General features: G+C 32.9%; 1 protein-coding gene across 1 annotated transcript in view; it reads left to right on the plus strand.

The window, feature by feature from the left end:
- The window catches only part of LOC106100899 (neuroglobin-like), a 52,404-nt gene that overhangs the window by 21,684 nt on the left and 2,889 nt on the right, over window positions 1-27,831 (plus strand). Inside the window, exons 2-3 of the mRNA XM_013279965.1 lie at window positions 12,025-12,602; window positions 26,723-26,954. Of these exons, the coding sequence (XP_013135419.1) occupies window positions 12,403-12,602; window positions 26,723-26,954 (432 nt within the window). The 5' untranslated portion in view covers window positions 12,025-12,402. The remainder of the gene's footprint in view (window positions 1-12,024; window positions 12,603-26,722; window positions 26,955-27,831) is intronic.

Below are 27,831 nucleotides of genomic sequence, written 5' to 3' on the forward strand. Positions count from 1 at the left end.
AAATATGCTGTAATTGCTGACGTCTTTGGCAACAAAGAAGTGTGTGTTTACGCTTTATTATAATAGATAAAAAAAATAACACATTAATGTAAGAATTATTTTTTGTTAATTTGAAACCTAAAGCAAATACAATGTAATCTGTTTAATGATATGAACATACCTCAGTCATAAATACGTCATCATTCGCAGTTCCATGTGCAACCAATTAATATAAAACATGAAACGTAATATCGTATGAGAATAAAATTTATAGTAACCAATTTATAATATCACTTTACGCCGTTCATTTCCGCGAAACATTTAATTAAGTCCGTCCCACGCACGTTCCCGCGCAGGCCAATTAATTACATTGCAAGCTACGTAGCTTCACTACCCCTAAAAATATTTATATAAGACTCGTGTAAGTCCTCATAATATAACTACTTTAACGACATTCAAAAGTCTTCATTTCCGTTAACATTTTAAACACTAAACCTGAGTATCACCTAACTATATCCAGCTACTTACGACCTTGAGGGGTTATAACTATCTAGAAATATAACATCGAACAATATTGGTATCTATGTTCTACGCTATAAAATGAAATAGGAATTTGGTTAATGGAGGTACACTGGTAGAGGAAGGTCTAAGACAGATGGATTGCGTGAAAGGTGACATGATCAAGAAGGTAGTGACGACTGAGATGACGGAAGAGGGATTGATCGATGGATAAAATAAATATAATAAGTTATTAAGGTAATGTAAATCTATCTAGCCCATCTGGTTTATATATTACCTAATTTCAAAGTATTATGCAAACATCAATGTCGTTTTAAAATTGCATTAATAGATGTTAGCCGTAGAACTATTGTAATAGGCACTAAAGCTTTGCCTGCAATCGCTCACGCGTTAGCCTTCAACATAAACGCAAAGCGAGCACGTCGGCGAGGTATTGATTGATCGACCTCGAGCCCGGCTGCATCCAAGCATAGCAAGTGGCCACTACTATTGTCATCAATCTCACATCATTCTCGCCTCGGTATTGAATCGACTTATAATATGCATGCAGAGAAAATAAAGTGATGAAAAGTACTTCTCTAATTCAGATGATGATGCTTATGTAGTTTCAATATTACTGATTACAAATACATAACTAGACCGAAAATATCATGTTTCATTCAATTACTTTGGTAATCCATTGACTTTTGACTCCGCACTTCATGATAGCCACCAAGTTTTAGGAGGTAAAAATCACATATACATAACTCTTTATTTCCCTGAGGAGATAGGGTAATTTTTGAAGATTCTCTTTTCCTGAATATCAAAAAAAGGTAGCAGTGTATACATCTTGAATACAAATTAAAATAATCGAAGTGATAATAAAGTGAGAATACGTGGTAATAACAAGGGGTTTTAAACAAGAGCTTTGTGTTTGTACCTACCTTTAGTGTTTTAATACAATGATGTGAATCAGTCAGTTCGTTGGGTGCTGAAGATAGCAAAATGAGCGTCATCGGATGTAATTGCTTCAGATAAAACGTGCTAACTGACAATCTCGAAAAGACGCCCGTTAGAAGTCTCGTTTACAAAAAGTATCTTTCAAACAATGTCGCTGAAAATTTTGTAGAGAATTTCACGTTTTTATTTTTAATAACAATCTCTCTACTAAAAAAGAAAAACAAGAAATTCTAATGATTCTATTTTTAAAAACATTTATTCAATAACAGAGTAGCATAATTTCTATAAAAGTGTTTTTCTAATCTGATCAAATAATTTAAGTGCCTGACCTACTTTTCCCAAATTATTTACACTAAAATCAACTAAGAATAACTCGGACGAGACTCTAATGTGTTAATTGATGAACATTGGCGCCACCTGCTGCCTTAATTCAAAATACATGAGAGATTGGAAAACCGCTACATAGCCTATACTATACTAATATTATAAACAAAGAAAACTTTGTTTAATTGTAACTCAATTGGCTCAAAACTACTGGGCCGGTTTTAAAAATTCTTTCACCGTTACAAAGGTAATTTATCTGTCAGTAACATAGGCTATATTTTTTGATTTCTTTATTTTTATTTTTAAATTTTACGAGGACGGAGTCGTGGGCAAAAGCTAGAATAAAATAAAATTGCTTCCCGCTGTCTAGCTGTCCCTATATATAATTAGATTTTTAATACTACGCAACGAATTTTGTTGTAGTTTTATTGAACATAGAGTAATTTCTGAAAGGTTTTTATGTTTTAAACATGTATGGGCCAATTTTAAAATTTCTTTCGCTATTAGAAAGGTACTTTATCTATGACTAAACATAGACTATACATTTTTTTTAATTTCACGCAGACGAAGTCGCGAGCAACAGCTCGTATAGAATACGTTAGCAAATGAGTGAGCCGTTATCTGATTTAATTATAAAGGGTACTAAAGTCCGCTATAAGTATGGGACATATGCTTTGTAGAGTTGGTAGCACTAGGTTGTCTAAAGCTAGATTATTGACATTAGGCACCGCTTGGTCCAATTAGTGGGAATCTCATCGATTCATTGAGCGGCGTAGCACTTTGTTCGCGCAATCCAATTCATTTGCAGACTCGTTAATTCAAGTACTAGTGTTAGTGTAACACTTTATTGTAACGACAGGATTTCTAATGTGTGAGATGTTTTGATCGCCGACAGGAATATTGGTTGCCAGTGTTAATGTAATGACATTACCTAATGGTTAAATTACTTCTGAAAACTCTTTATAAAACAAGCAACAAACAGGCGTTAAAGGTATGAATTGGATCTTTGATGTCCCTGCATATCAGAAAATGATTTTTTTTATAACATAAGGTTAGCAAACGAGCAAGCGGCTACCTGAATCCACGGAAAGCAACCGCTGCCCATAAACATCCGCAATTGCACATAAAGAGGACATTTCCCCTTGCTATGCGTCTCCTCCACCGTCAAATCCACTTTTCCTGCCCATCCTTTCCTCTTAAGAAAAGGGTGGAGAGGGAAAGGGACCAAAATTAGGCCTCCGCCACCACACTCATCAGACGAAACGAGGAATTGCTTCCACTTCACGCCTGTTGTCTGTGTCGTCGTGGGGGCGAGCCGGACCATTCGTGTGAAGATGTTAAAGCGGATTCTACCACTGTATTATGTATGATGTATTCATACTGCAAGTCTATATTTCTAAGATGTCTACTCTATGTTTATTCAAGTAAATTCCGAAATAAGATTAAAGGCACCGCACGTTTTGCGCCGGTAATTTCGGTTCAAGCCTGACGTAAGTTATTCACTTAGTATTCAATCATCTGCATACATAACAAGCCTTAAGCAATTTACTTAGATTACCTTGTAAAAGAAGCGAAGTTAGAAATACGTGAGTTGAATCTGTTTTCCATGCTTATTACTTTATTTCTATTACCATAAAATTAGTCTAATATTGATTCTAAATGTAAACAGAAAAAGACGAACACCAAAAGTAAAATAAATAAATAAATTCGGCCCAAATAAACAAATAAATCTCTACTTAACTTAAGTAATGCTATGATGGATGTAGACTGGACATTACGTTTCCATGATAAATTATTTCCTTGGCAGTAGAAAATCCTTCTGTGACATATGACAGGATTTACTAGCCTGTCATTTGTCACAGCTACACTACAAAAGAAATAGAAATTGTCACGTCTAACATGATTGAAAAATATCATTTACAATGAATATAAATGAAGGTAATTCCAACTTAAAGTAAGTAAAAATTCTATACAAATAAAACCCTTCGTGGCCATTTAAAGATTTTTATTGTGCCAAATATAGTATATATACTTTTTCTTTACCTTGTCCAGGTGTATTTTTCTATGTACCGATATCGCACTTCATCTCCACATATTACGTTGAGTAATGACGCGAAAAATGGAAGGTTAAATCAGGTATGACCGTATGGTTAGCAAAAAAGCTTTAATAATTATTTTACATAGTTTTAAAACTAAGCATACCAAAGTAGTATATTTAATAAGCTACAATTTGACATACACAATTTAAAAAAAATTGGACTCAAGTAAATAACCTTTTATATTCCTCTCTTATAAGTAAGATAATTCACTTAAAAAATGTGTTTGTGAAGCGTGTAGTAAATAACGTAAAATCAAACGTTTCAGTAAATAAAGTCGCAAGACAAAGTGTGTTTCGTATACCATCAAATCGCGTGCACTTTCTCTGCTGACTGTACTTATACAATTTGTATCAGCGTCCTTCACGCCTGTCGCACGCGTTAAATCTCGAATCAATATCGACGTGAACATGCCGGCGCTAATTGAATTCTCATTGTTTGTATTTCCTGGAATCTTATGTTCTATTTTTAAAAATACAAAAAGAATTTCTATGTAATTTTAAATTTTCGTTTTTTTCACATCAACATGCTCTATTGATCAGTTTTAAAACCAATGTTTAAAAAAAATAATTTTTCAATTTAAATGTTTTAAATTATAGAGATTTATGTTCATTTTTGACCGTGCGTCTTTATATCGTTCAACAAACGTTTTAATGGACCTTAGTGCAACGTAATACATGTCAATCTCTCTTGAATAATGTTATGGTATAAAATTGATATCTTACTGTTGAAAATTCTTTGCATTACATGCTAGAAAGTATGCTTAAGAAATTACTTCACAATACTCTAGAGAACTAAAGAAATCTTACTTTTCACTATAATATAAATGCGAAAGTTTAAATGGATGGGTGTTTGTTAGAATTTGTAGCTTAAACCGCTAAAAGGATTTCGATTAAATTTGGACGACGTAGAGGATAGTCTGTAAGAACACGTAGGCGACTTATTTTTTTTATTCCACGCGGAAGGTGTCGAGGGCGACAGCTAGTAAACAATAAACCTAAAAAAATGTGAATGTCAACAGGAAATTGATGCGTGTTAAATCTAACGCTAAATTTCATCGTAAAATAGTTTGACAATGACTAATATGACAAAAGAATCGATTTGTCATCCCCCACTGACAACTGATGTGTGTGAAAAATGGTCGTCAGCTCTGCGCGACATCTGATGTCATTTTAGTGTTACGTATGTCATTTATAAAAAGTTTTTTTTTTATTTATCACATAACAATAAGCTAATCTATGAACCGTGTAAAACCAGTAACCAAACCAATAAATTTAAATAAAAATAGTTACACCTACAGTCAGAAGTCACCTTTTGTGTTTATTTAGCACATGCTGTCTTCGTGCGGCTTTATCCGCATGAAATTATACTTTATTTTATTGTTTACCTTTGTCAAATTCTTAATTAAAAATGTCAGAATTACCGTTACCATAATAACATTGCTTCCTTAATGTTGGCTTGTAGTTTATGTTCCGTTTACCACATGAAGGTTTTATTTCAATTTTTTTACTCCTACACTTAATAGCGTAAAAATATTGCTTAAAGCATATCGTAAGTATAGGAGATTTTATTAAAGAAATGATTTTTTAATATGCTGAGATTGTTGACATCCTATGCCACGAAGTAGTGTGTGTTTACGCTTTACGTTCCTCTGGTGTTGCGGATGTCCACGGGCGTCGTTGACCACCTTGGTGTACACGCCGCTCGTTTACTATAAAAAAAGTGTAAATTCTAGAATATAGATGAAAAATTACTATTAATTCTGAGTTCGTTTATTTATGTCGAATATTAATCTCCTACCATTATTAATACTTAAAACGATATTGGACCAATGAGTTTAATATTAAATAATATGTGATTATTTTCACATATTTATGAATATTACTGTTTAATACATTGTATAGAAAATGAGTATAATTTCGGGCTATAAATTACCTTTATAACACAGTTAAAATAATTAGCCGGTTAATTAAACGCAGCTATTTCATTATAAAGCTAAAGCGAAATGATACGAATAAATTTGCATACTTTAACGTAACTAAAGGGTTACTTATTAGTTAAAAATCATTATTTTATATAATTTCTTTTAGAAATCCTACTAAAACCAGAAAATGTTAAGATTGAATGTGGATGGATACAAAGGTAGAGGAAGACCGAAGAAAGTATAGATGGATTGTGTGAAAGCGGTTATGCTTAAGAAAGGAGTGGATTCAGATATGACGGCTGATAGAGATGTATGGAAGAGCAAAAAAGTACTGTGCCAAACCTCCGTAAGGGATAAGGGCAAGTAAATGATGATACAAAACCTATCAAAAAGCAAAGTTAATATTACTAAAGTTACTAATAACTTTTAAAACCTTATTAAATGTGCCCAAAAAACTCAAAATAATATATTTCTGGTGTCCTAATAATATACAACTAAAACATTATTCAAAATTGGTCAATGATTTAGGGAGGCACTTGTAATAATAAAGGATCTTTAGAGCTATTTTTGATAGATTCTAACTAATTTGTACACCTAAATAACAAACCCCAAAATAGCTTGTATACGATCACTTTAATTTCTCTTCGCGTACACAAAAGGGTGTGTTGTAAGTGACCGCATTTTGTTAATTAAGCCCTCCTTCGTTGACGGAAAAGGGACCGCAAGAAATCTTATAAATGAACCTAATCTACGCGACGCTACAACACGCCGCTACGACGCGCCCAGCGTAGCGACAGCTACGATAATATCTCAAAGGAACATATTAACAAGATTAATTACCACATATTTGTTATTTATTATGGTTTGTCATACCTTTCTTAAAAAAAAAATCATGTAATTAACTTGTATTGTAATGTTATTAGTATAAACGCAAATTAACAGCCTAATCTAATTTTGATAAGGAATAATCTAATTTAAAAAAGTATAAATTTTTTATTTAACAGTCGTCTAAGTGTATTCTCATGATAAAGCTTACAAGCTAGTGACGTCACAGTACAGCGCGTCATATAAATTGGCTCCTTAACTTGAGCGATATCGTCGGAAGAAATAATTTAGGCAGTTAACAAGCGACTGTCGGAGCGACGCGGAATATAAATTAGAGGAAAGCTCCTCAGTAAGAAGCCACTCATAAACTTTTCCAAGAGACCTTATTAACAAACGAATACTTTGATAAAATAATAAATTAAAGATATTTCGTGTCAAAGAAACCGAAATTGGAAAATTCACACGAAGTTTTATTACTAGAAATATTTTGTATTCAACAAACCGAAAAGTTGCCGGAATCTTTAATGATAACTGACACTTTAACATCCACAAAACTCAATAAACTAGTCTCTTTGTGGAATATATCAACGAATATTTTCATAGACTAAAAGTCTCTCCTTTCTTACTAATATTATAAATGCGAAAGTTTAGGTAGATGGATGTTTGTTAGAGTTTGTAACCTAAACGGCTGAACGGATCTCGGTGAAATTGACACAGATGTAGAAGATAGTCTGGAAGAACACATAGGTTATTTGATTATTTTTTAATTCCACGGGGTCGTAGTTTCGATTGAAAGCTAGTCTATACTTATCTTATAAAGAGGAAAGATTTGTATTTTTGTATGTATTGAAGTAACTCAATAACTAGTAGACCAATTTCAAATATTTTTTCACCAATAAAAGGCTACGTTATCAATGAGTAACTGTAATATATGGGTATATTTTGTTTTAATTTCATGTGTACGAAGTTGCCAGCAACAGTAAGTTATGAATAAACCAGAAAAGTAAAAAAGTTACTTTATCAAATTGAATTTAGGTGTATTGTAGTGTGTAAAATTCCATCCATATTTGATTGTGACGCGCACAAAGCGTTGCCGCAAAACAATAACCCTTTTGAGAGATTGGAAAATTGATTACATTGTCACTGTCAGTTTAGGTACAGAATTATTGAGACTGAACGAAATTCAAGTACAGGATAGTTTTCTATATAGAAGCTACCACATTTTTATCATTGAATACTCAAGTATCATCGATCTGCCAGTATCTAGTTTATTATTAAATTGTGATAACAACACCCTCTTTATTGGAAAATGATTAGTTCACATCTTATCTGCGTTTATAGCGAGCGCACCTTTGACTAAAATACCGCACAACAGTTGTGCGATGGTCGATCATTTTCCAACCTTCAACTGTTTAGTTTCACAACTAAGAGAGAAAATTAACAATATTTCTGCACACATATCTACATATAGGTCATAAATACAACCTGCAAGGGACCGGATATTAAAGGGAAGGGAATTTATCAGGCACCTGCCTTCATAATTTCGAGTCTTTGATGTCCAAATCAATTACCTACACGACCTGCAGTCAACAGAATGTTGTTTCTCAAAGTAGCTTATTTTACCAGTTTTTGTCATGTTTCTATGCTCTCATATTTTACTTATTAAAAACTTTTTATTAAATTGCAATGCTTCAAAACCTGTTTGAAAAAGCAAATCTTTCTACCTATTCACAGTAGAGATAAAAAATCAAATAAACCTCGTCACAGAAAATGTTTCTAAAATAATATTCAAGTGTTGAGTTTTTCGGGTATAAAAGAAAGGAATTCCACCTTTGACCTTCGACCAAAATACGCACACCAATGTTTATAGGCCAACAAATATTTTATGTATGCGGTTAAAATCAGAAAACTGGATGTCGTTCTATAGTCTAGAATATCTAGAAATTAGAATGTTGTATTATATTCATTACTAGCTTTCGCCCGCGACTCCGTTCGCGTGGAATTAAAAAAAAAGTGAGTATGTGTTCTTTCAGACTATCTTCTACATCTACACCAAATTTCATCGAAACTCTTTCAGCCGTTTAGGCTACAAACTCTAACAAAATTCCATCCATCTAAACTTTCGCATTTATAATATTAGTTTTATTGTCATACTTGTTAAATTCCTAATATTTTACTTGAAACTCCTCTATCATTTAAACGTTAAATAAAATATCTTATTTCTTTGTATTTCTAATTGTTTTTATTAATACGTTCCAATGAAAGTGTCTTAAGAATTAATGTATTAGCTACATTTCTGTATGTCAAGTCTGGAATACTTCATGAAACTCTGCAATATTTGAACACAATATTGCTGGAAACTTAAGTTTGAAGTGATATGAGATCCGCAGCGTAGGTTAATTTAACAAGTTTGTAGACAAGCTCTTTGTGGATTAATAAAACTCATATTGAATTAATACCGGGTTTCTGAAGTTTATATTCATTTTATCATTAGCTAGTGGCTCATTAAGTTGACCTAAGTTTCAATGGAGTAAAACTCAAGTTACGTAGTTCGGAATGATTTAAAAATAGCTGGGAAATCGGCTATAAACCATGGACATACTACGATGAGAGTATATTTTTCGAACAAGGAAATTGCTATATCCGAATTTCAGTGTTGTAATTTTTTAGTAGCATTTTATTACTTTTTAAAATTTTTGCTTCGTTTTTAGAATTATTGGTTGAAAGATAACGTTTTGTTATAATACATAATACAACTTGATAGAATGTTATGTAAAAAATTCATCAAACTCAGATGTCCATTTAAAATTAAAATTTGCTTGAATTTGTTTTTCTGTATATTACCAACAATGAATAGCAGCTCTAGTAATATTGTTTGTTTCTTGTTAAGTGAATGCGGTTCATAATTTCAGTATCCAGTTCGCCCCTCCCCCCATTCAATAAACAATGCAACCTTTGTCCGCGGGGACCAATTATATTGGATTGAGGACGCATTTTTAAAATTTCATAACGCTTCCCTCAATGGATAAAACATTCAACATTCCCCTCTTTGTTGCCGCTCCCTTATGTATCGTATGACGAAATAATTTCCGTTTCGTGTCATATCAGCTGTTTGTTGCTTTTTTTAACATATTTATTTACATAAAAAAATATGTTATACATTCATAGCTGTATCTATGAAATAGATTGGTAGAATAATGTCAATTCTTTAAATAAAATACCACTGCCTTTAACAATACTCTTTTATTAAAATGTTACTTTTCAAAATGTGTACTGACGTAATGATCATAATAATTGGTTTTATGCATTGTATTGTAAAAAAAAAACGTGAATGAAATAAACTATGCAAAAACAACTTATTTTTACAAACGCCACATAGATTAACCAGTGAACAGTATAACCATAAAACATTATAAAGAAAATCTCCCATTACGAATCTTGACCTCAATTCAAATAACGATTCAGAAAGAATTGTAATATTTTTTACTGTCTTCTTTAAATGTCCTTGGTCCCTTTTAAGTAATCTGTGATTTATTGCACTCGTAAACAATCTTACGATCCTCAGTCAGTGGAGATATTCAACTGTTCCATATGCCTAAAACATTTTACCACAAGGGAGTAGGCAGAGTATAACCATATACTCTTTATTTTTGTAGGAAAACAATCTTCTAGAATATTCTATACTAGCTGATGCTCGTGACTCCGTCCGCGTAAAATTAAACATATAGTACTCAAACAACGAATCTTTTTAATGATGAATAAATTTTTGAAATTGGCCCAGTGGTTTTTGAGTTATTTCAATATATACAAAAACACATTTTTTCCTTTTTTGAAAAAATCAAGGAGTTTTATTAACAGTTTTATTAATAGTGGACATTTACAATTTCTTAGATATTAAAAATCTGAAGTTAGTAGCAACTCGACAAAGCCAAGGAACTTACAAATGAGTTGTTTAACTACAACTCTTGCTATGAGATATAAAAATGAAGCAAGTTGTTAAATAGAATTTAGAGTAGGTAAAATCATCATCATCACCAGCTCACTAAAGTCCCCACCGAGGGGCTCGGAGCCTACCCTAAGTAAGGGGTGACTAGGTCATAGTCAACCATGCTGGCCAAGTGCGGGTTGGTTGACTTCACACATATCTTTGAATTTCTTCGCCGATATGTGCAGGTTGCATCACGATGTTTTCCTTCACCGTAAGAACGTCGGGTAAATTATGTACATATGAAAATTCGAAAAATCGAAAATCACATTGGTACATGGCGGGATTCGAACCCAAGAGCTGTAGATTACAAGACAAGTGTTTAAACCACTGAGCCACCGACGCTCAAAGGTAGGTAAAATAAACCTATAAAAGGCTAATAGGCATAAAAAGTATTCAAATTCGCCATTCGTAATAACAATTCCAATAAAGTTAAAATATTCCATTTTAATAATAATGTCAGTGATTAATTAAAATGTAAAAATATACCGCGTTTAATGAAGGGAAGTAATTAGGTCGAGACAAGGCAACGAACTTAATCCAAAACACAAGGGAAAATTAAAAAGAAACAATGTTATTTAAAATTTAAATCAAGTTTATTAGGAAAAAGATGGAAATAAAAATGTATAATTCAAAGGTTATTGGCATTATTCCAGAAATAGGGCTTTGTAAAAAGTGTATTAAAAAAACAAGTGAATATCTATTTAGGTTTCATTATGATATATGCCATATTCCTCGAAGTATAAAGTAGCCTAACCAGTTGAATTCTGATTAATTAAAAAGTAAATCAAAATAAACCAATTGTAAGGCGTAAAGAAAACTTCATTCCTTCATTTAAAGTTAAAGCAACCACAATAATGCAAACCAACTCAATAGAAAAGACGAGGAGCGAATATAAATGTATACCTGACACTAACAAAGGCCTTTCAATTAACGAGTTACAAAGTTCCATCAGGCGCTTCGATAATGATTTGATGGAGAGCCATCTCGTGTAAAATATTCGCCCAACCCCGTTGTAAGGACATTTCAATCAAATTTAAGAGCGTCGAAGTCAGGTGTAAATTGGTTTAAATTAAACAATAATAAAGCTAATGAAGAAAGCACTCTAAGGTTGATTAAATCTAAAATAACTATTGAATCTGTCAGATATTTTGACTTAATTTTTCTCATAATCATGACAATCACATTATGAAAAATAAATAGGAAGACGATGAATTCTATCTCTATCTCCTCAAATAAAATGAATATATGAAAGTGGCTCATCCGTTAAGAGGTTATATCGACTATACGGAGGTGACAATTAAATTCACTTACATTCGCGCCAATCTAAAAGTTGACACTAGTAAATTAATTAAATTAAATATCCGACCGTCTTCAATCAATTTGTGTATCCCTTTTAAACTATATTACAAGATAATTCTCTTATTTCACAGGTAGCGAGAATGCGGCTCAAATAGATAAGATAAGTTATGACGCGGGCCGCGCTCGGATCCGACGCGAAAATGTTGCTGGAATTCCAATTCACGGAAATTGTTATACCGTCAAGAGATCTAAATGAAATGAGAAATTTAATTTAAAACTTGAGATGGATAATGCGGCTGGTGATGAAAAGTTTCTTCGGAATAACCTTAGTGCTACAACAGATATCTGAAGTACTTTAAAGTGTTGATAACTCGAGTGTGTTTTGCTATAATAGTAAACAGTGCGATTGGTGATAAAGTTGACGCCAATGAAATACAAAGTGAATACTGAAAAGTGTTTTTAACAGATTAGTGAAGTTTTAATCGTTAGTTATATGATGAAGTGAAACTATGGGTTGTCAATTGGGTAAGCTAGCTTCGTCAGAGAGGCGCGGCGCGGGCGCGTGCGCTGCCCCGGCGCTGGCTGACGCGCCGCCGCCAGCCACGGACCCTCGACTGCCGCTCACCGCTAAGCAGAAGTATTCAATGTTGGCTTCATGGAAGGGAATCTCCAGAGCAATGGAGAAGACCGGCATCTGCATGTTTATCAAGTAAGTATGTAGCAAAGGCATATACATACAACATGCTATTGAAGTATAGGTTATTTTTTTACTATGCTTTGTAGTTGATTTCTTTCATCATATTTTAGTTATAAAACGTTATATCATTTAAGTTGTGAAATACCAATAACTGAAACTTTTTTATAACGTCGTAAACAATAGACGAAGTTTTGTCTTCTCTGAACCGTTTATGACGAAGAATAAAGATGCCGTGGAATCAGACGACAAAGTTTCGAACGCTCGAAGCCTTAAGAAACTCATTAGAGTTGAACAAGTCTAAATGTTAATAAACAAACATGGTAATTTAAATTACATTTGAGTTAAACACATATCTATTTTCATCTCTACATAAAGCGTATAAAGTGGGGGACGTATATTTCGTACCCATATTGATAAAACTTTTGCACTCAAAGTTGTTTAGTAGCCACATAAACGGTTGTTTAGTAGTGTGTTCTTGTACTAAATCATCCCTGAGGATCTTGTATAGCAATTCTTGCAGTTAAAGGTTTTTTTTTAACTAGGTATTTTTTTATTATCTGTACAGGTAACAGAAATGACCAGATATGCAGAACTGTCACTTGAGCTTCAATCCCCTGTGACTATAAACGGGTTAAATTTAGCTTTGTAGGTCAACAGGGGTTGTTAGAGACCCGACACAGCCCGGCGCGGCTGCGATGTACAAAGTCTTTGTATTCAATAATAGAATACCTTCTTTGACGTACTGAATTGAAAATGCGAAACTATTCGAATTTTTATACGTACCAAAAATACACTTAATAATAATTTATGTGCCAAATAATGCGGGCAACCATAAATATGTTCGTATTTTTGAATCCCTGTTAAAGACATTAAAAAAATGTATAGACCAGGCATAGTGAACAAGTTTTTCACCGTTACTTTCCCTGAAAGGTTTAAAAAAAATATAATAAGCTCTATGTTTTGTAGTAAAAAGTTTTGTTGTTACAAAAGAAATTATAAACATTTAGATATGAATCAATGACATCTATTGACAATTAATAAAAATAAAATTAATAGGTAACGTTAGTGATTTTATGTGAACAATGTTTCTAATTATGTCCCCTCTATATGTTTGTTAAACTCTTTGATTTCTGTGGTCGATTTTTAAAAATTATATCGTAGTACGAGCATAGTTTATTTTCTATGGTTACGAAGTAAATTATAGTTTCTATTTCAATGTGCTGTCTGAAGAGTTTTATTTCTTCAATTGAGGTTTCCTTTTTAAAAAGTTTTTAAGCGTTTTAAAGCTATTACGTTCTTTAAAAGCAAAACAGTTTTGAATAGAATTCAAGAAGGCGTTATGAATACAAGCCAACGCTAACTAAGTTTCGAACGGCAGAGTACCAGCGAATACGGACCGCAAAAAAGGCAACCAAGTTAATTAAGTTACAGGGCACTGTTGTTCCTGGTATTAAAAAGTTGCTTTTTTAGATACGTAATTGAAAATGAGAATAGATGTGTTAAAAAAAATAGAAAGTAGTCTTAAGGGGAGAAAGCTAGAAGGAAATAGATTATATTAAAAATTAAGTAAATCTATTAATATTTCAAAGTGAACTAGAACAAGTTTCGTTAACAATAAAACGGTAAAAACTGGATACCTTTATTATTTACATATTTTTATTACATTCTAACTATTCTCCTTTTCTTGCATACAAAATGCAAACGGTAAAACACAAATAATGATAAAACCACATTTTGAAATTATCATCTTAATAAATTCATCGCCTATTATTCAGAAAACGGACTTTTGCGAATTTATATTTGAAAATTCATAACTTAAATTTCAAATATGCAGTCGACACGATCGTCGAAAGCAACGAGTGCCGCTCCGAAGCGCTGGACATTTATAAACATTCATTTGAATGTTCAAACTCATGTACCCAGAGCTCCCACGAAGGAAATATTATTTCAAGTAATAATACTACATATTCTCTTTTTATAAGTTAAAATAGTCTGAATAGTCTGAAACGTGACCAAGCCGTTCAATATTACCTTTTATAAAAGTCATGCGCCTGTAAAAAAATCAGTTTACTTTTCCAATGATACCATTGCTATGCAAAACGAGTAGGGACAAAATTACTTTAACCAAAGATGAAGATCTGCATATCCTCTTGCGCATTGATATAGAAAGTTTAATGAAATCATACAATTTAGTTCCTCTTCGTTATAGTTCAGGGACAAATATAAAATCAGACAATAGTAGTTAAACATTTGTACTAACAGATGGCGCGTTCAAAGTTCCTAAATGCAGCGCTCGGGTGGCGACCGCAAACAATGTGATCAAACTTTATCAGCCTCTGTTTGTAGTGTTTCCCTAATTAACTGGCTTCGCTTTGTTTTGGAACTTTGTTTTATTGCTTGCCTTTTAAATTTATGTCATTATAATAAAATATTATATAATACTAGCTGTTGCCCGCGACTTCCTCCGCGTGGTATGAGAAAACATACGAACTATTTAAATAACTAAAAGCTACGTATCCCTCAGGAACCGGACATTCCAACCATTTCCCTTGTGTACTCCAGACTTTGTTTTATATCTGTGCCAAATTTCAATGAGATATGTTGAACCGTTGCAGAATGATCGAGTAAACATTAAAAATCTAAATTAATGAATCCCACGGGAACCGTAACTATTCCCGGGATAAAAAGTACCCTATGTGTTCTTCCAGACTATGCTCTATATCTGTGCCAAATTTCATGGAGATCCGTTCAGCAGTTTAGGCTACAAACGCTAACAAACATCCATCCATCCATCTAAACTTTCGCATTTATAATATTAGTAAGATTAGAAGACTCTTGGGAGTCCGAATCTGGGAGACAGAAAAGTTTGATTAAAATGCTTCAATACTTTGTTACATAAATAGTATTTTTTTAAAGATAAAAAGTTTAGGTAGAATATCTTTGTTTGTAAATATTTTAAACTATTCAAATGCACTCCAAGTTGACTGAACATGTGCACGTCGCTATGAAATGAGCGGAAAATTATTTATCTCTCTTATTTCCAGCCGCTGATTTTATTCGAAACCATTTGTTTTCTATTTCTTTTACATTCTATGTTTAGACTATTTCTATACACATTTAACTTTTATAGAAGTTACCTCTTTATTACATTTTGTTACCTTATTGAAAAAAGGCCTGCAAATACCATTACCATCCCTAAATTGAAACAGATAATTTATCCTTACCAAAAATAAATATGAAAGAAAAAAAAGTATAATAAAAATGTGGAAAATAAACCCAACAATTTGCCTGTCCTAAAAAATATCAATTTTGTTCGAAATTACGCGACCCTTAGAAGATATTTGATCGGGATTGTATAAAAATTCCGGATGGTCGATTCGGTTCTTAAAAGGGGTATTTAATGAAGACAATTTCATTTATTATATGTTTTTTCACTTTATTATTTTTTTTTTATAATAAAAGGTGGCAAACGAGCAAACGGCTACCTGAATCCACCGAAGTGGTAACCGACCGAAGCCCATAAACATCCGCAATTGCAGATGCGTTGCCTACCCTTCATTGACGAAGGAGGAGACGCAAATAAGAGAACATTTCCCCTTCATATGCATCTACTCTACCGTCAAATCCACTTTTCCTTTCCATCCTTCCTAAATATGTGTCACAGATAATAAAATAATAGACTACAAAATCGGACAAGGAACTTCATGTGGTAAAGGTAATACACAGGGGGACAAGTGGCCAAGATTAGAGAGCAAGCGTATTATGGTAACGGTAATTTTGATATTTGAAATTGAGAATTTGACAAACATAAACAATAATAAAGTTTTTATAATTACAAGCGGATGAAGCCGCACGGGAACAGCTAGTAACCATGCATAGTATTAAATTGTTAAATGATCAGTGTTTGTAAAATAAATTCCTTTTACGATAAAACACACAATTCCTTAGTATTTTATTTAGAAATTTATCTGATATCGTGTTTCTTATATATCACTTTTATTCGTTGAAATAAATCCGATATCGCTTTAATAAAAGTGAGTACTAAATAGCGTATTTCATTTGTTTTGTCTTTGTCTTGTTTCAGAACTTTCATTTGTTTTACCTCTTTCAATGTTTTATACTCGTATAATCCCATGCAATCCACGGACAAAGGTTCGGGCTAAATCCAAGCGGATTCAATTATTCGGAATAGTATTTTGAAAGTCCAAATGGGAATACATTAGTGGACGTTTACAACGAAAAAAAGAACCTTTCTAACGAAAAAACTAACTGAGAATTTTATTCGTATATGTCGCATGAAATTATTTTTTTTTCGTACGAAATGAAACGTAATATAGCTTTTTGTTAAGTTAGACCAAGTACTTTTTAGCTTTGATATTTAAAAAATTGAATTTTAATTCACAAATCATACGAATAGTAAACAATAAAATAAAGTTTTTATATTTTCATGCGGATGAAGCCGCACGGGAACAGCTAGTCACTTTATACTAAAGAAACGTTTCACTAATAAACATTTTAATACTCCTCTTTCTAGTAGTAATATTAATAATACAGATAAACAAAGCCAGTAATTACAAGTTTCTAAATGAATTACTTTGTCATGTAAACAAGCTGTTAATATTCAAACAATAAAATAGTTATTTAATAGCTTGAAATACCATTACGTAATATTAACATCCTTTGTAATCTCAAATTTAATTTAACTAAGTTAGTTAGTTTTTAACTTTTATCATTTTTGATTACAAACTAACATAGAAAAAAGTGCTATTCAATTCTGTGATTATTTCTTTTAGATTTTTCTAATGATCCTTGTAAAATGTAAATAAATGATGGGTACATTAGTCTGTTCTATAACTTCACATTTTGTCCGAACAATTGTGGTCACTTTGCTTATGTACTAAATATTATATAACTTTATTCCTCATCATGTAAGTGGTGAGTCATGTATCTCATACACGATAACAATAAAACCGTGAGCGGTCTCGCTTACGTTCAGTAACAGACCCCGAGTTTTTAGGTCAACTAAGATGAATGAGGTAGACGAGACCTATGAAAGATGACGTTTGGCTCTTATACTGTCTTAAAGCGTATATATTTAACACTAACACACTTTAATCTATACTATTATAATAAAGCGTAAACACACACTTCTTCGTTGCCTAAGATGTCGGCAATTACAGCATACTTTTGAATATTTCTTTCTTTAATAAAAAGCCCTACACTTGCGTCACGCTTTAGGCTATACATTTTTACGCCATAAAACTTAGGGGGTAAATATTTTGGATAAAATCCCTAATGTGGGATAGAGACTATAAGTTGCTGCCAACATCAAGGAAGCAAGATTGCCAAGGTTTTAATATCATGTCATTTTGACATTTGCTATTGATAATTTCGCAAATGTAAACAATGAAATAAAATTTTCATAAGTTTATGCGGATGAAGTCGCAAGGGAACAGCTAGTAAATAATAATATCAATCCCTAAGCATTTATAACACAGTCTTTCCTAAAAACGATAACTTCCCCTTGTAAGCCTAAAAAAGGTAAAGGGATAAAAAAGACTGGTGTTCCCTATTATTATTGTTAATACTGAAACTAATTAAGTATGGGTACATCTGCAATAATCAAATCTTCAGTATCTTGATCTGCATTTCGTTACTGAAGTAAAGTAAATCTCACAAATTGTCGCTTGCATTCAGTAAGCAAAAAACGGAACATGAAGTTTTACAATAAACTTTTTAATATCGGACAATATCTGACCGCTGTGAGTTTTTCAATATTAAAGTTTTCTGTTCTTTAATATTCTGTTTATACGAGTAAACAAAACTTTATAAAAATGCTAGCTGTTCCCGTGCGGATGAAGCCGCATTAAATTATGAAAATTTTATTTTAGTTTACGTTTGTCAAATTATCAATAGCAAATGTCAAAATGACGTGACATTACAATTCTTGCTTCCTTGATGTTGGCAGCAACTTATCGTCTCTTTCCCACATTAGGGTTTTTATCTAAAATATTTACCTCCAAGGTTTAATGCGTGAAGATATGTAGCCTAAAGCGTAACGTAAGTGTAGGGCTTTTTATTAAAAGAAGAATTATTCAAAAATATGCTGTAATTACTGACATCTTAGGCAACAAAGAAGTGTGTGTTTACGCTTTATTATAATAGTATAGATTATAGATTATTACACTGGATAGTATTATTAATAGTATTGTATGGATATTAGTAGTATTACGCGAGCTAATCTCAAGTAAATAGGCTCACTTCCGGTCTCAAACCGAGCTCAAATAGGCTTTCAGCTAATTGCGTGTCGCCGTCCTGTTGCTTACAAATTAATTCAATATATTATGGGGCTAGAACGTAATTGCAAACCTTCAATTGTTTTGACGGTTACAACAACGTACTTTGTATCCTAAAAGCGCCAATAGCTTAGTAGTTAAGTTGATTTCCGATCACGTGTTTGATAGTCCCAAATTTAGTCCTTTTCCCGTTCTACCACCCTTTTCTTATAAGGAAAGTGGATTTAACGGTAAAGGAGACGCATAGGAAGAGGAAATATCCTCTTTATGTGCGTCTCCTCCTCCGTTGATTTAGCAACGCATCTGCAATTGCGGATGTCTATGAGCAGCGGTCGCTTCGCCATGTTGGCGGATTTAGGTGGTCGCTTGCTCGTTTGCCACCTTATTGTATAAAAAAGTTCGATTCCGACACTATCAAATTTAGACCTTAGTTGAATGGTACGAAAACTGTTATATTAGTAAAGCCAAAAAATAACCACATAAAAGACCGGAAAATTTTGCTTTCCATGATACCCTAAGTTAAACAATAACACACGTAAAGTTTACTACTTCAACACGAATAATACAAAAGGTTAAATAAAATATTAAATGTTAGATTCCAAATAAACAGTGTTTATATTATTTTTTTCATTATTGAGAGTAGAAACAACGCCAGCGGTTCACCAGCGTCTATCGCACAAATATATCACGAAGAAATTATCTTGTTTCAATAAATGTTTTCAATTGACCGTTTCATTCCATTTTCAATCTTCAGAGTGCGCTGATATCATGTTTCTGATAGCGATACGGCCGAGAGCCTGAGAGCCGTAAGAAATTGCTTTTTAATTCAAATCACAGAATAACTCTGAACGAGTCGAGTTACTAAGTAAATATAGAAGAGACTGAATGATGTAGAAGTAGGTGATAACAGCAATGAGCTAGAAAATAAATACACTAAGAACGCGCACATCTTTGATTTAACTGTCGAACCACGGTATACTTGTTTTGATTCCTATGTACTTATGTGGAAGTGCGCACACTATTCGACTTTTAGTTGTGCAACTAAGCAGTTGGATTGGCGGCGAAACAATCGACAATCGCACAGCAGTTGTGCAATTTAGTCACTCTTTTGGAAATCATCATCCACTTGCCCTTATCTTATGGAGGGTCGGCACAGTATGTGCTGCTCTACCATACATCTCGATCAGCCGTCATATCTGAATCCACTCCTTTCTTAAGCATATCCTCTTTCACACAATCCAACCATACTTTCTTCGGTCTTCCTCTTCCTTTGTTGCCATCCACATTCAATCTTAACACTTTCTTGTTCATGTCCCCATCGTCTCGTCGCAAAACATGTCCATACCACGCTAACCTTTCGCTTCTCAATTTCTCCACCACTGGCGCTACTTTCAAACTCCCTCTAATATACACATTCTTAACTTTATCCAATCTTGTCACGCCACACATCCATCTTAACATACGCATCTCAGCCACATGCAATCTCCTTTCATCCGCAACTTTGGTGTCCCAACATTCAGATCCATACAATACGACAGGTCTTATGATGGACTGTCTTATGGAAATAAATTATGCATTTAGTTTCATTTTATTAGTCTGGATTGAGTCTAATAAACCTAAATACTATTTATACATACATTACTAATATCGTTCTGGACTATAACCATTTATGTACTATGTTAATTTGTAGCTTGTAGCACCCAGTCTAGTTACATTGGCTGTCCGCCAGGAGCGCTGGCATCGTTCCCTCTCGTAATAGTCAACTACGTTATCTTCCAGCTTAAATACTTTAGTTAGGTTTGTTTCTGACGCTACACTAACGAAAACTTATTTAATACTTTGTAGTTTTATCTATACTAATCTAGTTACATCTAAGCTAATATTATAAAGAGGAAAGATTTATTTTTGTATGTACTAAAATAACTCAAAAACTATTTGACTGATTTAAATTCTATCACTGTCACAAAGGTAATTTATCTGTGAGTAACATAGGCTATATAAATTATAACACGGCTAAACTCACGTGATAACATTCGGTGTAGGCACCGACAGTTTCTGCCGGTGTTAAAAACTGTCGGTGCCTACACCGAATGTTATCACGTGAGTTTAGCCGTGTTATAATTTATATAGTATAATGTCTCACGAAAGTTTTAATAAGTTAACATAGGCTATGTTTTTTTTTTGTTTCACGTCAGCGAAGTCACGAGCAACAGTTAGTTACAATATAAAGAAGCAAGATTTGTACGTATTGAAAAAACACCAAAACTACTTTGGCCAATAATAAAAATTCTTTCACTATTAAAAAGCTACGTTATCATTGAATAACAGGGAACATTCATTATTTTTTAATTTCACGTGGAGGAAGTCTCGAGCTTTACGTACAAAGGAGATACTTTGGTAAAGTTCTGCCATAGTTATGTCAGTTACCTTTGAATAGACGTGAGTCCACAGACGTGTTAGGTGACAACAATGTTGCAACGTACGCAGCGAGCGACATTGTGTGGCACAGCTCTTATAAACTTCGCAATAAATGCTCAACTGTAATCAACTGTTGTGCGTTTTCACTACATTTGTACAGTTAGAGAATTAAATTCACTACCCACTTGAAATGTAATATTTTTGCTGTATTGTCACTATGAGAGGAATATTCAAACACATATGCTGTGCCAAGTTTTTATTGTTATGACATTGTAATCGTCGAAAATACTATTTCAATCAATGTTATAAATCTAGTTAGAATTATTTTGGAAGAATGAAAAAGATGGTTTTTAAAAAAATAGAAAATAAATTAATTAAATGAAATAGTCATTTTTACATTTCAAAATTATTAATTACTCTCTTCTATAGCTTTTATAATTACGGTACAATAAAATATACTTATAATGTACCGTAGAATGATACTCGACAATACAATGGAATACGCGAAATTACGGACCCAATTACTGAGCCCTACAAATGTAAAACATTTTGTGGTTATACTCGTTTCCGATTCCTTAATAACCCCCCATTCTTTATTCATATTGAAATACAGATACTTATATATACACTTTCTGATGGATTTCGAAATGAGAAATATTTCACATACTAGATGTTGCCCGGGACTTCGTCTGTACATTTTTAATAGTTTAAATGACAAATAAGTGGCCATTGAATTCAAATCGCGAAGCTTTCGCTACACAGACATTTGTAGATGCGTAGGAATTTTTGAGTAGCAAAGAAAGTGAGTAGCAAACAATCGCAAAGAATTTAAAAAAAACTCCTTTCATAATAGTTAACAATTTTCATAAACAAAATTGACAAAAGATGAAAGAGAATTATAATAAAAGTTTATTAAAATCGTTTTTAATTTCGTTTCATTTTAAAAGAAGAAAATTAATTAAAAGGAAAGCAACTTGTTGACGCTCATTTCTTTACGAAGTCGAAATATAAAAGCGTGGCTAATTTATAAAAACATGGCTATTTGATTACAAAGACCCTGGTTTATTAAAAAAACTTTTGATTAATTATTTAATTAACTTAAATATATAGTTAACGAGCTGTTGCCCGCGACTTCGACCGCGTGGTATTAGAAAACATACAAACTATATAAATTACAAAAAGCTACGTATCCCTCGGAAACCGGACATTTCTCGGGGATGAAGCTTATCCCATGTGTACTCCAGACTTTGTTTTATATCTGTGCCAAATTTCAATAAGATATGTTGAACCGTTGCAGAATGATCGAGTAAACATTAAAAAACTAAATTAATGAATCCCACGGTAACTGTAACTATTCCAAGGATAAAAATTAGCCTATGTGTTCTTCCAGACTATGCTCTAAACCTGTGCCAAATTTCATGGAGATCCGTTCAGCTGTTTAGGCTACAAACACTAACAAACATCCATCCATCCTTCCATCCATCTATCCATCCATACATCCATCTAAACTTTCGCATTTATAATATTAGTAAGTAAGATTAGTAAGATTATGTAATTTTAATCGTAATTCAGAAAACGTTTGTAATAAAAAGTTTCAAATTCAAAACATATTTAGTTGGACCTCATTATATTCAAATGTTACTAAATAGCTTAATAATGAAATTTGGCTACGCATCTGTAATTACTGGTGTCTATGGGCAGCGGTCACTTCGCTTTTTCGGCGAATTTGTGGCTGCTCACTTGTTTGCTACATTATGACACAAAACAGCTATGATCGTTCACCTATTGTAAGTTATAATCATTTAAAAAACTAAAAGTCAATCCTCAACAAAGTCTATCGATACATAAATATCCATACTAAATATATTACTCTTTGTTGGGTAAAAAGACGAGTATAGGAAATCCTGAAACAAAGGTGATACATTCCTCTCAAGTTACTACACTTGACCTACTAAGTGAAGTACCCTTTGCAAGATTGTGGCATTTCCGATCAGCTGGCAAATGGTACAGTAACATCTTCAAGTTATCTCAAGTTTGTAACTTAACGATCTATGTTTTCGTGTATACGATAACGCATAAGTTTGAAATAGCAATAAAATGTAATAGATTTTAACTCTGAATAACTAATTTAAAAAATGTAACACTTTCTATGTCTTACTGATATCGTAAATCCGAAAGGTTAGATTTACAGCCTAAATGACTGAAGAGACCTAGATGAAATGTGTCATAGATGTAAAGCATAGTCTGGAAGATTGCATAGACTTTACTTTTGATTTTTTTAATTCCACGCGAACAGAATCGGCCGAAAGCTATAATACAATAATTTACAACCATAGATAGTAAAATTTCACATTGTTATTCTGTAAACTGAACTATAAATCATTCAAAAATAATAGTAATTGCGGGAAATAACCTAAAATATTTCAGTAAACGTCAACATTCTAACAAGCGAGTTAAAGGAATGCTATAAAATAAAGTGCAGCTCAGCTGGAGATTTGCTCGTAAAATCGTTAAGTTTATGTGAGAAGCCACTTGTTTACTGCCTACAAGTGTGGGTGTCAATTGTTAACATAAAAACTATGTGACGTCACATATTTTTCCTATAGTGTTACTTTATTAAGTAAACAACATGAAATTAAAATGTTTCTCTAACGGAAAAATACTGAAACGAATCAGAAATACTTCGCCCTTTAATTTGTAATTTGGAGTTTAAGAGTGATCTTATTTAATACGCTGTTAAATATTTAAATGACGTTTCAGTATTCGGCTGTAACACTGTTATTGTTAGTTTCTTGGTTAAGACTGTCTTATATTTGTGACATTTTATTTGTTACTAGCTTTCATCTGCGACTCAATCCGCGTGTTACAAAACAAAAGTTAGTAGTCTATGTGCTATCTAAGGTATAGACCCTTGGCCTATTCCAAATTTCATCAAAATCCGTTCAGCAGTTTAGGCTACAAACTCTAACAAACATCCATTCGCCGGAACTTTCGCATTTATAATATTAATAAGACAGATTATGGAACCATTAGGCAAAGTAACATTAATATTCAATAGCATCTTTTTACTGCAACTAATTTAAAAGAAACAGATCTATGTCCATATTCCATATGGACCACCCAAGATACAGCAACTGAATTTTATGAAAGCGACTGTCTACGGCATAACACCGAGCGGCGAACATAAAATGTTTATGAAGCTCTTGTAATAGCCACTACACCCGAAATGGACCCTTGGCATCACGTTTTATATCCCTACTGCACTAGTAATATTTAACCTTATTCTACGTACAACGCCATCTAGCGATTTTTTTAACATTCATTAATCATACTTAAAAAAAATTAAAAGAATTCACATTCATAAATTTTACTTGCCTTGCGGCCGAATATTCAAACATCAATTAATTATTAAAATTAAAAATATGTAATAAACAGCGTCATAATCGATAATGCCACGTTTAAACTCCAAATTCCTTACATATTACGTACCAGATTGTAAGTAACGCTTACGAAGCGATTTAAAAATTCGTTTCAGTATACGACCGTTATTTCTAAAAATTATTTAGCGTTCGCAGTCCGGGTTATTTACAAAAATAACAATTTATCTTTCTCAGTAGTATGGATTAGAGTTGATTTGCAAAATATCTTCTCGCAGATTCAATTCCGATTTAGATTGAATTATATCATAATTCCGAGCGCGGGTCAGACCCAGCTTTATGTATTTTCCGAATAAATCACTGACGACCTTTTTTCAATCACATTCCTTCACAGAATATTCCCATGAAGAAATATTTGATACTAGCATTCCGCCCACGATCCTATCCGCATGGAATTAAAAGAAAAACTATATAATTTTCAGCAGTTTACGATACAAGATATATCAAAACTTTTGGATTTATTATTTTAGTATAATTAGTAATATGACATTATCGTTTTATGCATTGAATTTATTTTAAAATCTAATCTACGCTACAATAAAAGGTGAACCGAACAAATTTGTGCAATGAAAAAATTGCGGTTACATCGAATTTTTAATTGTAAAATTATTTAATGAGTGTTCAATAAACTATTGTTTTGTCGTCATGAAATATCGGAGACTGACTTCAGTCGTATTACGTTTGTGAAGGCAAAAAACCCAGTGAATTTTCTTGATAGAAAGCAGTAAACTGTGGAGAATTACTAAAACAGTAAGATCAGATATTGAATTGGCTAACTGTTTTCATTGTCGAAACTTGTATAACAACATATATTCTTGAGATAGCAATGTTTTATACAAGTGCTGCAATGGAAACCAATGTTATTCGTGCGTAGAAAGTTTGTCGATGGTATGACGTCATATGTTATGACGTGTGAGAGTCATCGGCAATCATTCTGCGCGCGGCTAAAAACAGTAACACCTAACACGTCAAAATTGTTTGAATTTCTCCACTAACATTAGGTACTAACAAAATTCACCGATAGATGGCGGTATTTTAAATGGAGGATTTTATGTTTAGTTGTCGATGTACTTTTATTCGCTTATCTGTGTATTGTTTTTTATCTTCTTTACTTTTTAATTATTTTATGTACATAAGCGACTTAGTAAAGATTTTATTCTGTTACAAAATAGGATTTTTCCTAATTATTTTTTAATGTTGAACAGCAACAAAATTATGAAATTTGTGTATTCTAATCCGCGCTTAAAGAGCGACATCTCTCGGCAATAGTCTGTAACTATTAAAATTGAAATACCAGTGATGTTTTGATTTCCAAAGTGTGATATTTTCCAATCAATAATCACTACACGACTAAGCTTAACACAAATATCTTGTACTATTGTCTAACTGTATTCAAATATATTAAAAGCTAGCATTTTTATTTGAATAACTATCAAAGTCGTTTAGTAATTATTGATATCTTTTCGCGAAACTAACAAATAAAAGCCGATTGGCTAAATGTTTTAGACATACTCAGAAAATATGTTTTTGGGGTTAATTTTACAACATAATTATAATATTCATAAAAACGTTGAAAGAAAAAAAGAGCTATACGACTGAATCACTTTGTTCCTATTTACATGGTGCGTCGTTGTTATTATTTAGTCAATGGCAGGAGAAACAAATTTAAGGGCCTGTCCCACCACTGGCTGAATAAGGCTCGGATAGCTTAAAAATGACAGATAAAGGAACAAAATCCCTTATTTCCACCACATCATTTACACGGTGCATTATTATCAGACAATTTACAATTTAATGGGACAGACCCTAAATGTAGTAGACTACTATCCATATTATAAATTTCTTTACATTTTAAAACCCCTTGAAAGAAAAACTAAAGCATACTAATACAACTCCAGCGTTGCTCGTTTGTTTTTCAACGTCTGTCTGTCCTTTTCTATTGTCAATAACATAATAGAGTAATACCTTTTCTGCCTTCCAGATTATTCGAAGAGAATGAAGATCTTCTGCATATGTTCGAGAAGTTTCGTCAGTACAGGACTAAGGAGGAACAGATCAATTCCACGGAGCTCGCGGAGCATGCCAATAATGTGATGAACACGTTGGATGAAGGCATCAAAGGTTTGGACGATTTGGACAACTTCTTCGCGTACATACACCAAGTAGGCGCAAGCCATAGACGGATACCTGGTTTCAAAGTGGAATATTTTTGGGTAAGTTTACATATATTCTTTTATTTAGTCCATAAATAAAGCTATTGAATAAATGGTTCCAACTTATAGATTACCAAGGCTTTGTTAGCAGTTATAAATGTGAATGTTTAGATGGATGTTTGTTATTTGATAATTCCGCAATAATTCAACACATGTTAATAAAATTTTGCACAGATCAAGAATTATGTCTAATTATGTGCGTAGTTTTCCATCTTCTTTTAATTGACTCACTTCCCAAAAGAAGGAGGTACTCAATTCGTCTGTATGTTTTTTTTTGTGTGTTACGGCATAACTCCGCCGCTAATGGACCGATTTTGATAATTCTTTTTTTATCCGAAAGGTGTTGCTTGCAGGTGGGTTCCATTTTGTTTGATTTTTTCCGCGCAGTCAGGAGTAAAATCTTGTAGAAATATTAATTTACTTAGTTAACCATTATTAAATACTACAAGTATGTAACTTGTGTCAAATTGAATAAACAATATAAACTTAAGCTTAGGTACAAAATACGAGACAAGCGCTGTAAGTAAACTAATTAGATTCTCCTTTGTTCGTACTAACGTTAATGAGAAACAAACACTAACTTACTGTCTGTACTTACGAGTACATTAATAGTTAAATTGGTCAATTAATAAACATACTCTAGCAATATTTACATCATAGATAACTGTATTGTGCGGATTTTTTTGATACTTGTTAAGCTAGCGCTTGACCACGATCCCGCCTGAAAGAAGTGACGATGCAGTCGAAAGATGGTACGCGGTAGCTTAATAGGTAGCAGTTCACTCTCCTTTTGAAGGCCCCCACATCATTTCGGTGAACCTTCCGTTGTTACATTCCTTTAAGTCATGGACCTTCACATTAGCGTCATACCATAATC

The sequence above is a fragment of the Papilio polytes genome, unplaced genomic scaffold (assembly GCF_000836215.1).
Source record: "Papilio polytes unplaced genomic scaffold, Ppol_1.0 DF824035.1, whole genome shotgun sequence".
NCBI classification, from domain to species: domain Eukaryota; kingdom Metazoa; phylum Arthropoda; class Insecta; order Lepidoptera; family Papilionidae; genus Papilio; species Papilio polytes.